The sequence below is a fragment of the Megalobrama amblycephala genome, linkage group LG20 (genome assembly GCF_018812025.1).
Source record: "Megalobrama amblycephala isolate DHTTF-2021 linkage group LG20, ASM1881202v1, whole genome shotgun sequence".
Classification (NCBI taxonomy): domain Eukaryota; kingdom Metazoa; phylum Chordata; class Actinopteri; order Cypriniformes; family Xenocyprididae; genus Megalobrama; species Megalobrama amblycephala.
Window position 1 is genome coordinate 11,865,548 of NC_063063.1, and position 19,373 is coordinate 11,884,920.

At 36.4% G+C, this 19,373-nt stretch overlaps 2 protein-coding genes, 1 long non-coding RNA gene and 1 other non-coding gene across 4 annotated transcripts; 2 read left to right on the forward strand and 2 right to left on the reverse strand.

The window, feature by feature from the left end:
* Positions 1–19: 19 nt before the first annotated feature.
* rangap1b (Ran GTPase activating protein 1b) lies at positions 20–11,624 on the reverse strand. The gene is given in 17 exon segments (XM_048169965.1): positions 20–812; positions 923–1,047; positions 1,141–1,229; positions 2,849–2,951; positions 3,034–3,135; positions 3,239–3,321; positions 3,324–3,379; positions 3,507–3,591; positions 4,581–4,680; positions 4,799–4,912; positions 5,212–5,370; positions 9,941–10,075; positions 10,242–10,421; positions 10,519–10,578; positions 10,668–10,795; positions 10,879–11,012; positions 11,483–11,624. Coding segments are annotated over 16 exon segments (1,710 nt in total). The 5' UTR covers positions 10,991–11,012; positions 11,483–11,624; the 3' UTR covers positions 20–733.
* Positions 11,625–11,786: 162 nt separating this feature from the next.
* plbd1b (phospholipase B domain containing 1b) lies at positions 11,787–19,072 on the forward strand. Its single transcript, XM_048169970.1, has 11 exons — positions 11,787–12,339; positions 12,527–12,749; positions 13,968–14,051; positions 14,364–14,505; positions 14,673–14,813; positions 15,027–15,171; positions 15,259–15,459; positions 17,631–17,771; positions 17,919–18,104; positions 18,214–18,320; positions 18,412–19,072. The coding sequence occupies exons 1-11, from the start codon at positions 12,276–12,278 to the stop codon at positions 18,736–18,738; spliced, it is 1,761 nt and encodes a 586-aa protein (XP_048025927.1). The 5' UTR covers positions 11,787–12,275; the 3' UTR covers positions 18,739–19,072.
* Positions 11,932–12,004, forward strand: trnar-ccu. The gene has a single exon. It is a non-coding gene; the product is annotated as a tRNA-Arg (tRNA).
* Positions 14,599–15,163, reverse strand: LOC125255049. The gene is made up of 2 exons (XR_007181817.1): positions 15,034–15,163; positions 14,599–14,860 (listed from the first exon to the last, which is right to left on the reverse strand). It is a non-coding gene; the product is annotated as an uncharacterized LOC125255049 (long non-coding RNA).
* Positions 19,073–19,373: the final 301 nt, after the last annotated feature.

The following is a 19,373-nucleotide window of genomic DNA, read 5'->3' on the forward strand; positions in this document are numbered from 1 at the left end:
TGAAACACAGGCGACACAATTTTTCTCCCAAGAAAAAAACTTTAATACCAACAAATTGGAATGTTGCAAATATAATATTCAGTGCATACCAGTTGTATTATTAAATATACTAATGTCCAACATTTTTTTTCACTTCACTTTAACTGCTTTCTTCACTTCAATCCAAAAACTCTTAGGTGTTTACACACGAGTTTGGTTTTAAATTCCACCACCAGTATTTCACAATATGGCACATCTAATCAAAGGCATGAGAAGAGTGAACATGTTCAGGGCTCCATGTTGATTGTGTGTGTGTGTGTGTGTGTGTGTGTGTGTGTTTTAAGTAATGACTCAGAAATTTCATAGCTGTAACATTATAATCATTTAAGGTTTACACGATAATTAAGCCCTAATTATCATTCAGTGCCATTTTTCCTATTTTTCCCTTTTATGTATAAAAATAGACATATTTCTAAAAAGAGACAAAAGAACACAACACTCTTATTCAAAGCTACTCTAACTGTCTACAGTTCATCTGTAAGGAAATTCAGTTTGGGTTCATCATCATGAGGCACTAGTCATCACTGTACTTTACAGTTGTCTGAGATTTGCATGCCAAAATTGATCCAGAATTGATTGACCAAAGATAAACTAGATCATTAGTTTAGAGAGTTTCATGTATCCTATCCATTTTTTTTTTTTTTTTTTGACCCGTATTAAGTATTTTCAGTGGCTCTGTATTGGGGGTTAAGATTTAAGCAGTGGTCCTTTTCACCAATGTGGTCTTGAGAGCATCTCTGGCACTGCAGCAGGATTCTAAGACTTTGCCATTTCTGGAAAACAAAACAAATACAAAAGCTTAATGTATCAATATCATTATAGTACAGGTAGTCAGAAAAATGCAACAAGTCTAGACATACATCATATTTTGAACACAACTAACCGTGACAAAAAAGCTTCCAGAATGCCAGCCTGATCAGCTGGGAAAAATTCCTGTGCAGCTGCGTGCTCCAAAGTGAGCAAGTGTCCAGGCAGTACAGATAGCTTCTTTATCTTTTTATCTTCACTCTGGAAAGAAAATCAGCAGTAATAAACAACACTGACAAAACGGTGAGAATTGCAAGAAAATCTGAATTGAACATCATATCAAGAGTGTGATACCTTTAAAAGTCCAAGGTTCACTATCAGTGAGGAGATAAAACTATAAGATTGAGAGTGGGAGTTGGAAAAGGCTTTCCTCAACAGGGCATCTGGGAAACAAGATGAACAGCTGATTTTAATAACAACGGCATTCAACGTTTTCAGTAATAAGCACTCATCCTCATGTTGTTCCAAGACCTGTATGATTTTCTTTCTTCCATTGATCATAAAAGAAGATATTTTTAGATTTATTTTTTCTAAAGCAACTGAAGTCAATAGTCACCAGGGGCCTCATTTATAAAACTTTCAGTAGATTTCATCCTAAAAGTGTACCTATGCACAATAGATAGATTCTGCGAAAGCACAAGTTTTCAGATTTAAAAAACCATGAGTATGCCAGAACCTGCGCAAAAATCCCTTTATAAATCAGCAGAAGATAGTGCGTACGTGCATCTCCACCCTGTCTCCTACCCGAAATCACCATATATGGAGCTAACAACGTCTAGTTGTACTATGCATAACCTCATCTGCATATCATTTCCATGCATATTCCCATCCACATGACAGCATGGTTAACACTGTCAAAGGTAAAAGACATTGGAAAATTTTAGATACGGACTACAAATGCCATTTGTGCCATACACATTACATTGCTAAAAATCATATAAATATCTTTGTTACGTTTTAGAAGAAATATATCAAAATATCCATAAAAACTAAATTTTATAAGAGTTTTTAGAACAGAGTTGATTCATTCATTTCCACTGGCCAAATAGTATTTTAATTGTTTTAAACAATTCAAATCAAATCAAATTTATGCATTTTTGCTGATAAGGTCAACATATCTTTTAGGATGTTTATAGACTACTTTTAGTGGAAACAGATAGGCTTACTTATTTATTGCAGTGTAAATAAAATTGTCTGACTTGGCGCGTCACTGACCAAGTATTTTAAGAAGGAAACGTTCAAATCTTACTGTTCAAGTTGTATCCTTCAAATACAGTGGTATTTTTCATAAGTGTTTGAAGATGCCTTCACACGATATCAACAGCGTTTGTACAGTAAGCTATTATCATTGGACCTATTCATACTGGACAATGGACCGTTCGACCACCGAATCCAGCAGTGTCTGCCATAATATCAAGTAAGTGTGCATCACTGATCATTGTTCTCAGTAAAAATATTTTGTCACATGATATCTGCAGTTTAGTTTAAAGAGGAATTGTGCGCCTAGCACTCCTTGCTGTCATTAAAACAGCGTGTCACAGGGAAAGTAATCAAAAGTAGCAACATCAACTCTAAATTCATATTATTTTTAACTTCTGCATAATGACTATGTAATTTCAGTGCTTATCACCATTAATGAAAGTGAAATATTAATGTAAATTTGTATATCAAACTGAAAACAGTTTAAAATCATAGTGTTTACTTCATTACTTTTCTCACTCTAGTAAACAGTCTAGCACATATTTACAGCAAGATTTTTTTTTTTTTTATAAATCCTGATATGTGCATGGAAATTTCCGTAAGCATATTTCTATGCCCAATTTGTGCATATGCAACAGTTATAAATGAGGCCCCAGAACTGTTTGGTTACCAACATTCTTCAAAATATCTTGTTTTGTGCACTGCAAAAGAAAGTAATCAGAATGACATGAGGATGAGTAAATGACAATTTCCATTTTTGGGTAAACTATCCCATGAATGGCAGTAAGTATGTTGCTCATACCAGTGCTCTCAAAAACAGCTTGCTTTACTTCTGGTTCATCTTCATATACTGACGAGATCTTGAGAAAAACTTCTGACACCTTACTAGCATCTGAAACATCAACCTAAAAAAAAAGAAAATGATTTCAGGGGGTTGGAGAACAAGTTAAACCGTCCTGATGTACAGCTGGACCTTCAACTCCATACCTGCTCAATGAGCAGGATCCTTTTGGCTCCAAGGGACATCAGTTTCTCAGCCGATGGAGAGATGAGGAAGGATGTAAGCTCAGAACTGCAGTGAGGCTCCTCCTGTGGAGAAGTAAAAATCAGTGGTTTGCCAATGTAAAGTAGATAAGCAGCTATTGGCAGGTTTAGCGGTTCTTTCTGGCATGCAGATGTTTGCTAGGATCACCTTTTCTTCAATGATATCTTTTGTTCCATTGACACCATTTTCCTCTGTATCACCTTCGTCCCTCTCCTCCTCCTCCTCATCATCTCCTCCTCCTCCTCCTCCTCCTCATCATCATCTTCATCAGGCTCTCCTTCATCATCACTGCAATAATCACATTTTTCATTACTCTCAGTGTGATATTTCAAAATACAGCAAAACATGCATTTGCCTTCATTTTATTTGCACATGAGAAACAAGCTACGTTTTTTATGAGGACCCAGATAAATACCTGAGCGAGCCCAGCAGCTCCTCCATGTTCATGCTTTCCATCGCTTCCCTGAGAGCCTCACAGCCGTCCTCTCCAAAGCAGTTTCCTAAACAAGCACCCAGACAAGATCAAATTACCACAGAATAACTGACTTTGACACCAACATGAATTCAACTGAACAGGGAAACTGTTTAAACTTTGCACGATCATGTTATTATTAACAGGGCTTTCACACTGCCAATTTAGCTTGAAACAGAGCATGTTCACATAAAAAAAAATCTGAAAACTGTCATGTGCACCGCACTATCAAATCAGACTACCTGTAGGAGGTGGTCTGAGTGTACTTATGGTTTTTTTTTTGAATAGGGACAAATACAACATACATAGAAAAAAAAACAGCCATCCAATGCAAGTATCACAGTGGCTGCATCCGAAAACTTAGGCAGCTGACTTGTTGCCTCCCTGAATTTGTGCACAAAGGCACCTCACAAAATGGATTTCTGACAGACTTCTGAGGCAGCATAACAGTTTAATGATCTACAGCAAAATAGAGTGAGCTTTGGTGAGAACTACATAAATATTTAATGACTATAGTAGTAATTTTTCGCTAGAAATGAGATCAGAAGAGGAAAACGTTGGTCAAAAACTCATTTATACACAAACTGACCAGAAACCGCAACTTTCAGATGCCATCTTTCTTTTTCGAGCTCAACTGTCACTGAATGGAATGCAGATCTAGATAATTTTTTGCAGCATGTTTCAGTATAGTTTGCATTTTGAACCCTGTCAGTATCATTTCATGCTTTGAAAAAGGTTTGTTAAAATGACTAATAGTGGACTGTGAAAAACACCCATTCAATTTTAAGGGGTTTGAGGAAGGGTGGGAAAAAACAAACAACAAAAAGAAGTTTCGGTCTCAAAAAAAAAACTTATATTATTTTAATCATTTATAATCAAATTAAATAATGTAAATATTACAAAATAAAAAATTTTAAAAATACATATTATATATATTAAATAATTATAAGACAATTCTGGTTTGAGTGAGGCCTATTTATGTAATAATAAAATACTGTGACAGCAAAAATACTTTACCATTGAGGTCCAGTTTCTCCAGATCAGCTTTGCCCTGAACAGCCTTTGCAACTACCAAAGCTGCAGCTTCGCAAATCTCTCCAAATGACAAATTCAGCTCCTACACAAGAATTTTTTTAGAATGCCTATTACAAAAACTCTAAGATGTTTACTCACTGAATGGAAATGTTTGTGTATGTTTTAGCTAGATTTAATGTTGGTATCATGCGTCAACTAACCCTGAGGAATGGCAGTCCCTCTCTAAGGGCCCCTGCTATTGCAATAGCACCTTCTGAGCGTACCAGACAGTCTCCAAAATTGATGACCTTAAGACACTGGAGGTGCCTAATGGCCTGAAAATTGAAGAAATCACACACAGCCAATAATAAACACCTGTTCTAACCATACAGGTGCTGGTCATATAATTAGAATATCGTGAAAAAGTTCATTTTTTTATTATAAATTATTTTAAAAAATTGAAACTTTTTTTTTACTTTACATGTAGGCAATCTAGAATATATGAAAGTTTCATTTTTAAAAATAATTTACAATAAAAAAAAAATGAACTTTTTCACGATATTCTAATTATATGACCAGCACCTGTATTAAAAAAATTGTGTGACATAATGCAGAGTCTGATTTCACAACATACCTCTGCCATGGCTATCGATCCTCTCTTAGTAAAAGTGTTGTCATTGAGGTTGAGGACCTGTAGGTTTGGGTTGTGCTTCATGGCAGCGGCTAAAGCCGTGATACCAGGATGGTTGATTCCATTCTGTGGCATATGGACCTCCTCAAGACTGCCTAATAACTGTGACAAACAGAACAAATGTTAGAACAAGTGTCAAACAAAAGAGGAACATAAAATACTTTTATTACACTGGGTAATGTTTTTGAAAGAAGTCTCTTACGCTTACGCAGTAAAAAAAAGTAATATTGTGAAATATTCTTGCAATTTTTTTTTATATTTGAATAGATGTTTTATTCCTCTGATAGCAAACTAAGCAAAGCTGAATTATCAGCATCATTACTCCAGTCTTTAGTGTCACATGATTCTTCAGAAATCATTCTAATATGCTGATTTAGTGCTTAAGAATAATTTATCAATGCTGAAACTGTTGTGCTTCTTAATATTTTTGTGAATTTTTTTTTTCCATTTTTCATTCATTTTTTTTCTATTCCTTGATGAATAGAAAGTTAGAAAGAACAGCATCTATAGAAATCTTTTGTAACAATGTAAGAGTCCTTATTGTTAGTTTTGATCAATTTAATGCATCCTAGCTGAATAAAAGTATTACATTTATAACCCTAACCCTATGATAGTGTGTGCATACATTTATCTATATATGTATGTATGAAAAAAATAATGTGAACACAAGGAAAATAGGTAATATCTCATGATTAATAATGTGTTGGACCACCATTTGTCTTTAATATAGCTTCTAAACTGTACTCGGAGTTCATCAAAAATACCTTAATTCGTGTTCCAAAAATAAACAAAGGTCTTACGGGTTTGGAACGACATGAGGATAAGTAATTATTAATGACAGAAATTTCATTTTGGGTGAACTAACCCTTTAATGGTGGATATTGAGTTCTGCTGTCACTTTTGCTGCAGTAGTTCTCTATTGTTTGGACACAATTCCTTCTTTAAACGGTCCCTATCATTCTTTACTAATGAAGTCTTGCCATGCTTTGTATACACAGGCTTAATTGTGGATACTGTTGCTCTTGAAACACCAAATCAATGGGGCTGTTAAAATTACAGATGCTCCTGCTAAACATTTTGTCCTCTTTTGAAGTTTGACAAGTCACATTTCACCAGTTTCTTGTACTGTCCTCTGATAAACACAACTTGTATTACTCTGGCATGCAACCTAGATAAAGTATGCTAATAAATTTATAAACAAAATTTTTGCAACATGTCACCCCCCATACTGTACCCCCCACTGTTTAGCCTACTCAATATTATTGACCCCTATGACAATAGGTGTTCAGATTGTTTTGTCCAACGCTGAAACGTTTGAAATGTTTGAAATGAGAGTGGGTCATCTCCCAGAAAATCTTTAATGGAATAGATGCCATTTCCTGCATATTCTGGTGCCTTTTAATTAATCAATTACATCTTTGAGACATTGACAACTTATCCGATACTCCCACCTACACGGTGTAAGCGTGAAAACTCCTAAATGGCTTAATATGGCATCAGGGTTGATTATACCTCAGTTTAAATAGATTTTTGTAATGGTACTGACCCTCATGTCGTTCTACACCCGTAAGACCTGTCATTCATAACTATCAGAACGCAAAGTTAAGCGTTCACTTTTGTTGAAATACGATGGCTCAGCGAGGCCTGCATAGACATGCAATGACAGTTTGTCTCTCTCAACTATCCATTAATTAAAACAAATGGAATCGGCCATTTAAACTGATATAAGTACTGTATATCAGTTTAAATGGCGCACCAAAAATGTTATCTCGTCGCTTTATAATATTAATATTGATACCACTGTACTCACATGAACTGATTTAATTGATCTCACAAGGGGATTGTTTAGGGCTCCTTGCCACGAAAAATCTTAACCTACAGGTATATAAAATCTGGGAAATTCATAAGCAATAAACATGTAATTTTGATGGTTTAACACTGTCTGTTGCTAATAATTGACTGTACAAAAACACATCCCAAACCATCATTGTAACTACTCATATTATATTATTATAAAGAACTGAACTGTCCTGCAGGAGGACATAAATTATTTAATACAATTTTTGGTAAAGACTGGTACAGTTAATACAGCAATGTGAAAAAATCTCAAGTAACCTAAAATGTGCTTAATTTAGTGACTGAACTGCTTGTTTTCAAACATATTATTTAATAAATCACTAAGTTACATCAAGGGTCAAATAAAATAGAAATGGCACATTAAAGTTAAATGTTAGAGTTGCCTGATAAAATCATTTTGTGTGTGTGTGTGTTTACGTTCATTGTACTGGTCTGATATAAAGTATGTTTTTGCTCAGGTGGCCAAAATGTGCGCTCAACAGTGAAAAGTTTTGCTCAGCGAGAAAAAAAATTAGAGGGAACATTGCTTACGGGTGTGGAAGGGCATGAGGGTGAGTAATAAATGACATTATTTTCATTTTTGGGTGAACTAACCCTTTAAGACAGTGATATTAAAAGACCAAACTCTGCACACAATTTATTAACAAAGCATACTATGTATAGAAAAGCAGATGAGTCCAGAATACGAACGTAATGAGTTTAATTAATTTATTGAGACAACTCATAGAAACATTTTTAATACGATAGTTTCATCTTGACATCAAAATCATTAATTAGTACCAATTCTTCACCACAGCGATTAAAGGGTTAGTTCACCCAAAAATGAAAATAATCTTCGGAACACAAATTAAGATATTTTTTATTAAATCCGACGGCTCAGTGAGGCCTCTATTGCCTGCAAGTTAATTTACACTTTCAATGCCCAGAAAGGTACTAAAACATTTAAAACAGTTCATGTGACTACAGTGGTTTTACCTTAATATTATAAAGCGATGAGAATACTTTTTGTGTGCCAAAAAACAAACAAAATAACTTTTCAACAATATCTAGTGATGGCTGATTTCAAAACACCGCTTCATGAAGCTTTATGAATCTTTTGTTTTGAATCAGTGGTTCGGATCGCGTGTCAAACTGCTGAAATCACGTGACTTTGGCGCTCCGAACCACTGATTTGAAACAAAACATTCATTAAGCTTCATGAAGCAGTGTTTTGAAATCGACCATCACTAGATATCGTTAAATAATGTTGTTATTTTGTTTTTTTGATGCACAAAAATTATTCTCGTCACTTTATAATATTAAAGGTGGTACAGAGGATGTTTTCGTCGACTGAGTTTTTTAAATGAGCGCATGCGGAAGAACAACCCCCCTCCTTCACAGCTCATTTCAAGTGAACGCCTCCCAAAACTCGTGCACGAGTGTTTGTTTACCACCGGCATTCGCTGTGTTATTAAGCCGGGCACACATTTAACGACTAGCTAAAACATTCTGACTGTGCTCAACATACAGTGATCGTTTCCTGCTCCTGAAGCAGATTTATATTGTGGAAAGTTACTAGCTCGCGCAGCCGCGTGTCTCTCACAAGGAACGTCATGGCAGTGATTGACAAGCCAGAGGGCCAATCCGCGCATGCCTCTCACAATGGCAGTGATTGACAAGCCAGAGGGCCAATCGATTGGCTGATGTTTTTAAGGCCCTACCTCGTGCACAGATGATGTATATTAATAATATTCCTTTCAGTGCACCTAATAAATAGTCTTTTATCAGTTAGTAAAGACAGTTTCAAGTAATATTGCAAAAATGTATAAAACAAAACATCCTCTGTACCACCTTTAAGGTTGAACCACTGTAGTCACATGAAATGTTTTAATTATGTTTTAGTACCTTTCTGCGCACTGAAAGTGTAAATTAACTTGCTCTCAATGGAGGCCTCACTGAGCCATCGGATTTTATCAAAAATATCTTAATTTGTGTTCCGAAGATGAACGAATGTCTTACGGGTGTAGAACGACATGAGAGTAATAAATGACATTATTTTCATTTGAGTGAACTAACCCTTTAAGTACACTGATCCACTATGAACATTCATATGTTCTAATGGTTTGGTGGTAGAACTTTTGCCAAGCATGTCGGAGATTTTGGGTTCTAATCCACCCTAGTATAGTTTTTTCCCCTCATTAAAAGCAAACGTGTTCATCAGTGACTTTATATCACGAGCAGGGACATGTTTGTGTGTATTTTATTTTGTTATTTCACCAGAACAAACAGAGTGTCTCCACAACAGAAATAGATTGAAGCGCTTGTCTGTGCACGAGCTGCCATCACTGATAGCAGCAACGAGGATGGAGCAATTCTTATTTAACACAAACGAATGTAATTAATACTCTGCTAGTCAACTAGAGATGTTTTAATTGTAACAGATATATCTGTACCACGAGACATAAAAAAAGACATTCAAATTGCTTTAACAGGGGAATATCCGATCTGTCCGCTTACACGGCAGGTGCAAATACACATATTTGATTCATAGTCTATCAGATTTATTTCCACATATGAGTGTGGCTTGAAACCGATCTGAGAATATCAGAATTCATGTGCTTTTTTTCCAGCTTACTGCAGCCTTTACATGCGACCTCCGGAGGACGCAGCCTCCGAAATGAGATGCAGCTGCAGTGTAAATGCAGCTTTGAGACGATTAAAGTGTGTGGGTCCAATATTATTGGTCTTAAAAAGTGAGTAAGTCTTGTCCCATCTACATACAATGGTTCCAACACCCATGTGTATGTATGTGTGTGTGTGTGCATTGTCTCAATACCTTAAATGCTTTGGCAAGTGCAGTGGCACCATTATTCTCCAGCCGATTACGTCCAGCTATGAAGACTTTTAACTTCAGGGGGGAGCCAGCTGCACTAGACTGCTTATAGCATTCAATCAATGCAGAAGCAAGGACCTTTAAGAAAATACATCAATAAATAAAATCACACACTCCCTCTGTTCCATGAGCTTCAAAAAGATTTGACATGTTAAAAACATCTCACTAACAACCGAAGGATGACGGGTTAGTCTTTAAAAAGTTGCATCTCAGTATCTCAGAGTTTATTTCAGCCTAAACTTACCATACCCCCTCCAATGCCCATGCCACAATTATTAAGCCTGAGCTCACGTAAGGTATAGCACACAGAGCTCTTCAGGAGGCTTTCAATTCCCTTTACACCATCAGGGCCGAAGGCATTGTCGCTCAAGTCCAGCTGAGTCAGCCTGGCCCCTGATGTCATCAAAGCATTGCCCAATGATTTCTAGAAAATTTGAATAAAATATTGGGGGGAAAAAAACAAGCTTTTTACTCACAGCAAATACACATAACTGGACTTTTTGAGATGGAGATTTTCTTACCAGAGCAGGTGGAATTTCAGAGCGAAGACGACCTGTAAACATGTCACTCCAATGACATTGCTTTTTAAAAAAAAAAAAGTAGAAAAAAAACATTAAATACATAAAATAGCAGATCAGAGTTAAATTGTCTAATGGCCATTTAAAAGTACCTCCAATTCACTTTTAGCTTCAAGAGCCTTGGAAATGGCCTGTGCTGCTTCAACCCCCAATGTGTTTCCCTCCAATCTGAGGGACTGCAGACCCTGACACTGTTCAATCTCCTGCACCATCTCTTTCACTACAACATCACAGAAAAGGAGGGAAAATTATGAGTGTTGACATGACAAACGTAAACATTTGCTAACAGAGAGGTTTACTCACCAGACTCAGCATTGTCCAACTTCAGCCCTCGTCCCTTATAACTTAATTCCACTTCTCCAACATGAGTCTTGGCCAGAGCCTCTGTAATCTGAGCAATATCTCCAGAGGCCATTGCGTTCCCTTTGCTTTATGTACTAGTAGAGTTATTAAAACATGAACAGGTGTCAAAAATATAGCACCAACATAGAAACTAAAGTTCAAACAACTTCTAGACCTCGCAAGCATATGAATTTACTCATTCACATAAATACAGTCACACTTTTTAGCTCATTAACAGAACTGTAACATTAGCTCAATATGCTAGCCTGTCACTATACATATAAAATAGAAAACCGACGATGAAAAAGTGTTCAATTTAAAATGAGCTGTTGCACCTTGCATCTCGATAAACCCAAAACAGATTATGCTGAGCTCACGTTGTCCCACAATGTTAACGTGCTAATATCTTCATTGCTTCAATGGCTGATACACAGCGCTCAGGCTAGCTCAGAGAATTAGCATCCTAGCTCACCCATTAACTCAAACTAGCCATTCAAGCGCAGTAACATTAGTTAAATGAATAAAAGAAAAATCATATTGAATTTTTATTCCTAAGAATATTTACCTTACACCTGGACTCAGTTTTAACGGAGGAGAGCAGATAACTAGAGAAAAACCATCACAACAGGAGACACATGGAGGCGGCAGTTCTTTGAAAGTGCCGGTGTCACGTTTTTCATAATAAAAGCACCAACAGTCCTGTTGTGACTTTTTGACTGTTATGACATTACTGCTCGTAGTGAATACACCATTATTTAAATAATATTTTTTTTTTTAATATTTATTTATTTTTTTTACAAACGTTTAAAATAGTGAACTGAAACACAAACACCGATTAATACGTAAAGTGTATCTGAATAGAAAGTAATAATTATCTATTAATTATGTGCATCAGAGACTTTTTAGATGTGATATATTAAACCACATATATAATTTATATTTAAGAAAATTTAATACGCAACATACATTTATACTGCATCTTCCTAAGCCACCAGTTACCGCCACATGACGCACGCCCCAGTGGCCTAATGGATAAGGCACTGGCCTCCTAAGCCAGGGATTGTGGGTTCGAGTCCCATCTGGGGTGGAAATCTTTTAAACGTTTCTTAGCGAGCAAACAGGTGTTAAACAGCTAAATGTAGGCATATAAACATAAGAAAACTGTGCGAACCAGTATTCAGACTGTAATCGGATAGAAATGCGATCTCTCTTCGATCATTACCTGTCATAATGCTGAAAACTAGTAGCTTCTGGGAATCGGATGTTATATTTCACTAAGGTTTGATAGTATTAGCAATTTTAGTAACTTAGTCAGATCCAGTAGATAAACTTCTGACTCGTCTGATTCAGAGTGAAACATGAATCGATTTACACGGGGATTTATATTGTCCGTCCTAACGGCGACCTTCGTAAAGGCTCAGCGTAAGTGTCTTAAATGAATTTTACTACCATATTTTGTTCATACTGGTCTTTTTGCATGTTTGCATAACATCAGAAGACCAGAATGAAAAACTTGGTTAAATAAGCTAAATAAGCTACAACAAACCCGTGCTGCATGTTAACCCAAAAATCTAACATTAAACCCCATTAAGATCTCTCTGTTTATCAGATGTTCAGAGAGCCACCGTATATTGGGATGCTTTTCAGAGGTCTGTGGTGCTGAAAGAGGATGCAATGGAAGAGGACGGAGATGCTTTTGGTTATTTCAATGATAGTTTATCTGTTTCTGGATGGGGAGTGCTGGAAGTGCAGGCTGGTTATGGAGAATCCCAGGAGAACGATGAAATTACATACTTCTTGGCTGGATACCTTGAAGGATACCTTACAGCCTCGTAAGTTTTCTTAAAATAGTAGGCCTACCTATTACAGAAATTATACTTTAAAAGAATATACTTAGGCCTAACTGCAAAATAAATGTAGGCTAATGTTTTTGGACATATAAATGCATGTTATTTACAATTGAATGAAAATGTATAATAGTTTAAATCTATATTAAAGGGATAGTTCACCCAAAAATGAAAATTTGATGTTTATCTGCTTACCCCCAGCGCATCCAAGATGTAGGTGACTTTGTTTCTTCAGCAGAACACAAATGATGATTTGTAACGCCAACTGTTGCCGTCTGTCAGTCAAATAATGCGAGTCAATGGGAACTTCTACTATAAAAGTAAATAAAACTTGCATAGACAAGTCCAAATTAAACCCTGCGGCTCGTGATGACACATTGATGTCCTAAGACACGAAACGATCGGTTTGTGTGATAAACCGAACAGTATTTATATCATTTTTTAACTCTAATACACCACTATGTCCAACTGCATTCAGCATTCGCTTAGTAAGGTCTGATCGCGCTCTGACAACAGCAGTGATGTCTCGCGCATATACTTCAATGAGAGCGAGACATCACTGCCGCTGTCAGAGCGCAATCAGACCTTACTAGCGAGTGATGAACGCAGTTGGACATCAATGTGTCGTCACGAGCCGCAGGGTTTAATTTGGACTTGTCTATGCAAGTTTTATTTACTCTTATAGTAGAAGTTCCCATCCACTCGCATTATTTGACTGACAGACCGCAACGGTTGGAGTTAAAAATCATCATTTGTGTTCTTCTGAAGAAACAAAGTCACCTACATCTTGGATGCACTGGGGGTAAACAGATAAACATCAAATTTTCATTTTTGGGTGAACTATCCCTTTAAAGGAATTAGTTTGTACTTAAGAATGATTTTACCCACTTCTTTATGTATAACTTCCAAATTACTTCTATTGTCTTATATGGTTAGCTAAATGTATACTGTAGTAAGTTGGCTTTCTGACAAGCATTTATGGCAAACTAAAATATACTTAATGACATTTCTGTTGTACATTTAAAATATCTTAACTTTAAAGGGTTATTTTACCCAAAAATGAAAATTCTGTCATTAATTATTCACCCTCACGTCGTTCCACACCCGTAAGACCTTCATTAATCTTCGGAACACAAATTAGGATATGTTGATGAAATCTATAATTTGATGAAAAACTATAATCAATTACTTTTTCATTCACAGACAGATGATAAACCATTACTTTAATATGTATCCTCAGATGATAAAGGATCATAGTATTATGAAACCTCTAAATCGCTTTATGAGGTAAGTTGATGTTTATTATCTAAACTGATTGCACTATTCTAAAATTAAAATAATGTCAGATATGATGAAATACACCTGCTTGCAGTGTATTTAAAAATCACAGACTATACATTACACATATTAAATATACAATTTGTATATATCACTGTACTGTAGTATGTATTCATAACATATGTTGCAACATACAAAAGAGGTTTTGGAGACTTGGAGTTGTTTGTGTTTTCCAAGATTATTTTATACAGTTAGCCTATTTGTTGCATAAAAACATATATTCTACTGAATTATTTATTAAACTTTCTTTCTTTGAAATAGTGAGCAGGACTCATGGACAAGAGCACAAGTGAAATTAAATGGGAAAAGTGATCCCTTGTGGAATCATGTAGGTCTTCTAGTGGCTCAGATGGATGGATTGCATGCCGGGGCAGCATACTGGGCCAAAAGTAGACAGAAAAAGGTCAGAAAACATGAATTTAAATTGTACTGTACATCTCATTCTTCAAGTTTGATAACACTCATGGGCAGTTTCTCCAGTGAACCTTTTCTTTTGTATTCATTCATTGACAATCATGCTTTGTATGTTTTTCATTCTGTGAAACTACATGCTTGCATTTCAACTCCCAGCCTCTGTCCATGTTTGCGGTTCAATTCCTCAATGGTATTGGGGATTTGTTAGACTTAATCCCTTCACTCAAAAGGCGTTCCAACTCTTCTTCAGACTCCTTCAGGATGCCAGGCATGAGTCACTGCTCTGCTCTCATCAAGGTTAGAGGTAAAATGATGCCTTCACCTCATGACTGCAACCACATATTCTGAATTGGGTGGAACCAAATGTAAGAATGTAGGAATCGGCCATTGAAACCCCTACGTCAGACCACAAATCTGAATATTCAGGGCTGTCTATGATGGTTATGGCCTTGTCAAGTGTGCACCTTCAATTTTCCAGCTTTGATTGTTCTATTCCTTTTCTATCTGCAGTTGTTACCTGGCTATGAGAATCTGTTGTTTGGTCACTCCAGCTGGTACACCTATGCAGCCAGCATGAGAATCTACAAGCACTGGGACTTTAGACTGAAAAATAAACATAATGGCACAAGCAGACTGTCATTTAGCAGCTACCCTGGTATATAAAGGCTGATATTTATCATTCAAATGTAGTCATTTATAATTTAATTTAGTACTATAAAACTGTTTCTCGCATCCTTTCCAGGGACCTTGTCATCTCTGGATGACTTTTATTTGCTGGGAACGGGGTTGTTTGTAACTCAGACAACAAACAACGTGTTCAACTCCTCTCTGTTCTCCCTGGTGTCCCCAGAGGCTTTGCTTGCCTGGCAGAGGGTGCGTGTAGCACATGCGCTGGCCTGCACAGGGAAGCAATGGGCACAAATATTTTCCAAGCACAACTCGGGTGAGACAGAGATGCACAAGACAAAGGTGGATTAATATATGCAAATACTGTGGTCCATATATGCAGTGCTCTGTGGTGGTGTCGTCTTTCAACATTGCAACAAAGCTGTAAACACACAATTCTCTAGAATCTGATTGTATGGTGTAGCATTAATGCATTAATGGGAAATTCTGTCATCATTTACCCATCCTCGTCATTAAAAAAGTAGTAGAATGCATTTTTTTTTTCTGTTGAATTCAAAACAAGATATTTGAAGTAATAATTTGAAGATTTGTTTTTTTTTTCAACTTTGTGCTCTGTCACTATTTACCCAGCTGTCCAATCACAGTGGAGAAAGGGCGGGACAAAAGGTGAATTCACACCATGTCGCAATTACCGTAACGATTCTGAACTGTAAAAGCCTTCATGTGCTTGTAGAACTTGTAATTACAACGTGTAAACTCATTGTTTTCTCAGAGCTACGACTTGATTTAAAGGGCACCTATTATGCAAAATCCACTTTTAGATGGTGTTTGGACATAATGTGGCAGTGTGTGAACACAACCACCCTACAATGATAAAAATCCACCCACTCCTTTTTTATCCCCATTAAACCAAAGCAGTCTCATTTGACAAGCCATTTTGATTAGGTTACGCTACACATACGATTTCTGTAATGTATGCTATCCATGGGAGTGATCGCGATACAGATGATAATCAAAACCAAGCCGATATCTTGTTAGTATGTGGCAGAGAATCTGATTGAGGCAAGAGCTGTGAGCATGGAAAGGGGGCGTGGCACAGCAGCTCATTTGCATTTAAAGGCACATGCACAAAAACAGCCTGTTCTTGACTGTAGTCAGAAATGGGTATTTGCAACATGGATTTATAAATGATCTGTGCGGTATTTTAAGATGAAACTTCACAGACACATTCTGGGACACCTGAGATCTAAAGGGTTAATTCACCAAAATTAAAATTCTGTCATTAATTACTCACCCTCATGTCGTTCCACACCCGTAAGACCTTCGTTCATCTTCGGAACACAAATTAAGAAATTTTTGATAAAATCCGATGGCTCAGTGAACCCTCCACTGACAGCAAGACAATTAACACTTTCAATGCCCAGAAAGCTACTAAAGACATATTTAAAACAGTTCATGTGACTACAGTGGTTCAACCTTAATGTTATGAAGTGACGAGAATACTTTTTGTGCGGCAAAAAAACAAAACAAATAACTTTATTCAACAATATCTAGTGATGGGCGATTTCAAAACACTGCTTCATGAAGCTTCGAAGCTTTACGAATCTTTTGTTTCGAATCAGTTGTTTCTTGAGCACATATCAAACTTCCAAAGTCACACCCCCCAGTGGTGAACCATTGAAATTTCAAAACGCTTATGACATAATGAAGCCTCGTTTACTGAAATCCCATGACTTTGGCAGTTTGATACCCTCCGAACCACTGATTCGAAACAAAAGATTCGTAAAGCTGGTGTTTTGAAATCGCCCATCACTAGATATTGTTGAATAAAGTTTTTTTTTGTTTTTTTTTTGGCGCACAAAAAGTATTCTCGTCACTTCATACAGTAACAGCCATCTGATTTTATCAAAAATATCTTAATTTGTGTTCCGAAGATGAACGAAGGTCTTACGGGTGTGGAACAACATGAGGGTGAGTAATTAATGACAGAATTTTCATTTTTGGGTGAACTAACCCTTTAAATTACATCTTGTAAAAATGGGCATAATAGGTGCCCTTTAAGGTGTGTTAGACTTGAAGCAGTGCTGTACAGGCCGATCGGTGTATGACATCAAAGTACTGCGAAAACATATGGAGCTTTATTTACAGTAATTAAGATATGGCATGAACGCAGATATTCCAAATCATTGCAAACAAAATTTCTTAACTAAAAAAAATGCTGCGCACCAAAGTGCTATCAAGTGCCTGCAAACTAGGCATTTTCAGAAGAGCACCTGCCATTTTCAGCTGGCTAAAAACTCTTTGGTGGACAGACGGCCTAGGAACACTAAGAGTGTGTGTAATTGATGACAGAAATTTAATTTTTTGGAGTGCACTGTCCCTTTAAGATTTTACCTCACAAAAATAGGTATATTGGAACAGCCACACCTATTGTTTTCTATTGTGATCTACATACTTTTGGTCTTATTTTTGGATGAATTTTATCAGGGACCTACAATAACCAGTATATGGTGGTGGACCTGAAAAGAGTTTCACTTGGAAAGCAGATTGAAGAATGGAGTCTGACTGTTGTGGAGCAGATTCCTGGTTTGGTGGTGTACTCAGATCAGTCACAAGCGCTGCGTCAGGGTGAGGAGTATTTTCATAATAAAGAAAACCAATGAAAACGAATTTGAGAAGAAGTAAGGTTGATCAAGTTCAATGAAAATTAATTTGAGAAGAAGTAAGGTTGGAAACACTCTGAAGGTTAAATGTAACTAAATTTAGTCTCAATAGGTTACTGGGCATCCTACAACATCCCTTTCCACTCAGACATTTACCGAATGAGTGGTTATGGTGTGATGTGGAAAAAGCATGGTGAAGACTTCTCATATGACCTCTGTCCACGTGCTAAGATTTTCCGCAGGGACCAGGGAAAAGTCACTAATCTGGATACCTTGAAATACATTATGAGGTACAATGGTGAGTTTAGGACCTCTCTTTGGATATCATTCAAAAATGTTCCTTCCAACTAATCTGCCCTCTTGTTAATCTCATTTCTTTGATGAACAGTAGCACTTTGTCATATTAGATTACAGAAAAGACCCATATTCAAAGAAGCACCCTTGTAAATCCATCTGCTGCCGTAATGACCTGAGGCTCCGACAACCTCATCCAGGAGGGTGTTATGATACTAAGGTACAGAAATAGGTCATTTTGAACTATGCGTTATTATTATATAAATGCCAACAAAAATAGTGAGATTCTAATCGAGGCTGAATCCATTTAGGTTACAGATTATCACATGGCCCAGATGTTTACGGTTGAAGCTGTGAACGGACCCACTACTCAGGATGGTCTTCCACCTTTCTCTTGGAGCCGTTTCAATCGGACAGCTCATCAGGGGCTCCCTCAGACCTACAACTTCTCATTCGTCAGCATTCAGCCCCTTCTTTTTGGTTCCAGAGATCAAGACAAGACTGATGGTAGTCTGGTACAGTGTATGAACAGCAGTCCAGAGGATACAGATCCAAGATTTGAAAATGATTTAATCGACTTTGCATCAGATATTTACAGGCAGCTTTACAAAGTCATTGGGTACATTTTTGGCCCATAATACTTTTTGTGAGATTGAATGCATAATACTTCCAATCAGAGCTTAAGCAATAAAAGATTGTAATAACAAATATTTGTCCTAACTTGTCTAATTTTATATCTGTATTAATGACAACGCTCATGGTCATAAGTGATAAACATTAACAAATTGCATAAATTAGAATGTCCGTCAACCAATCAGAATTAAACATTCAACAGCCCGTAGTAAATAAAATTAAGATAAACTTAGCTTACTTGAACAAAGTCAGTATCATAGAACAAGTGATAAAATAGAAACAAGTTTTATTTAAATAATTCAAATTTTAAATTATGAGAGTACTTGAATTTTAATATTATTTACATAAATCTGTTTTTTAAGTCCTTGCAAGCTAAATAATTTGTAACTACACCCTGAATAGATGTTAAATTTGCACAATAAATCTACACCATAAATAGATGTTACATTTTATTAGTGAATTGTTGTTGGTATTTATAGCCATATGGTAAAAAATTATGAAACCATTAAAGGTCTTAAACTTTTTAAGTATTAATTAATGCCCTCCAATCCACACTAATATTCAAAGTGGTCGTTCATATTGGTATTCAATGGACACTTTTTAAATTTTATCTTGTTATAGGCTCGTTACAAAATATATT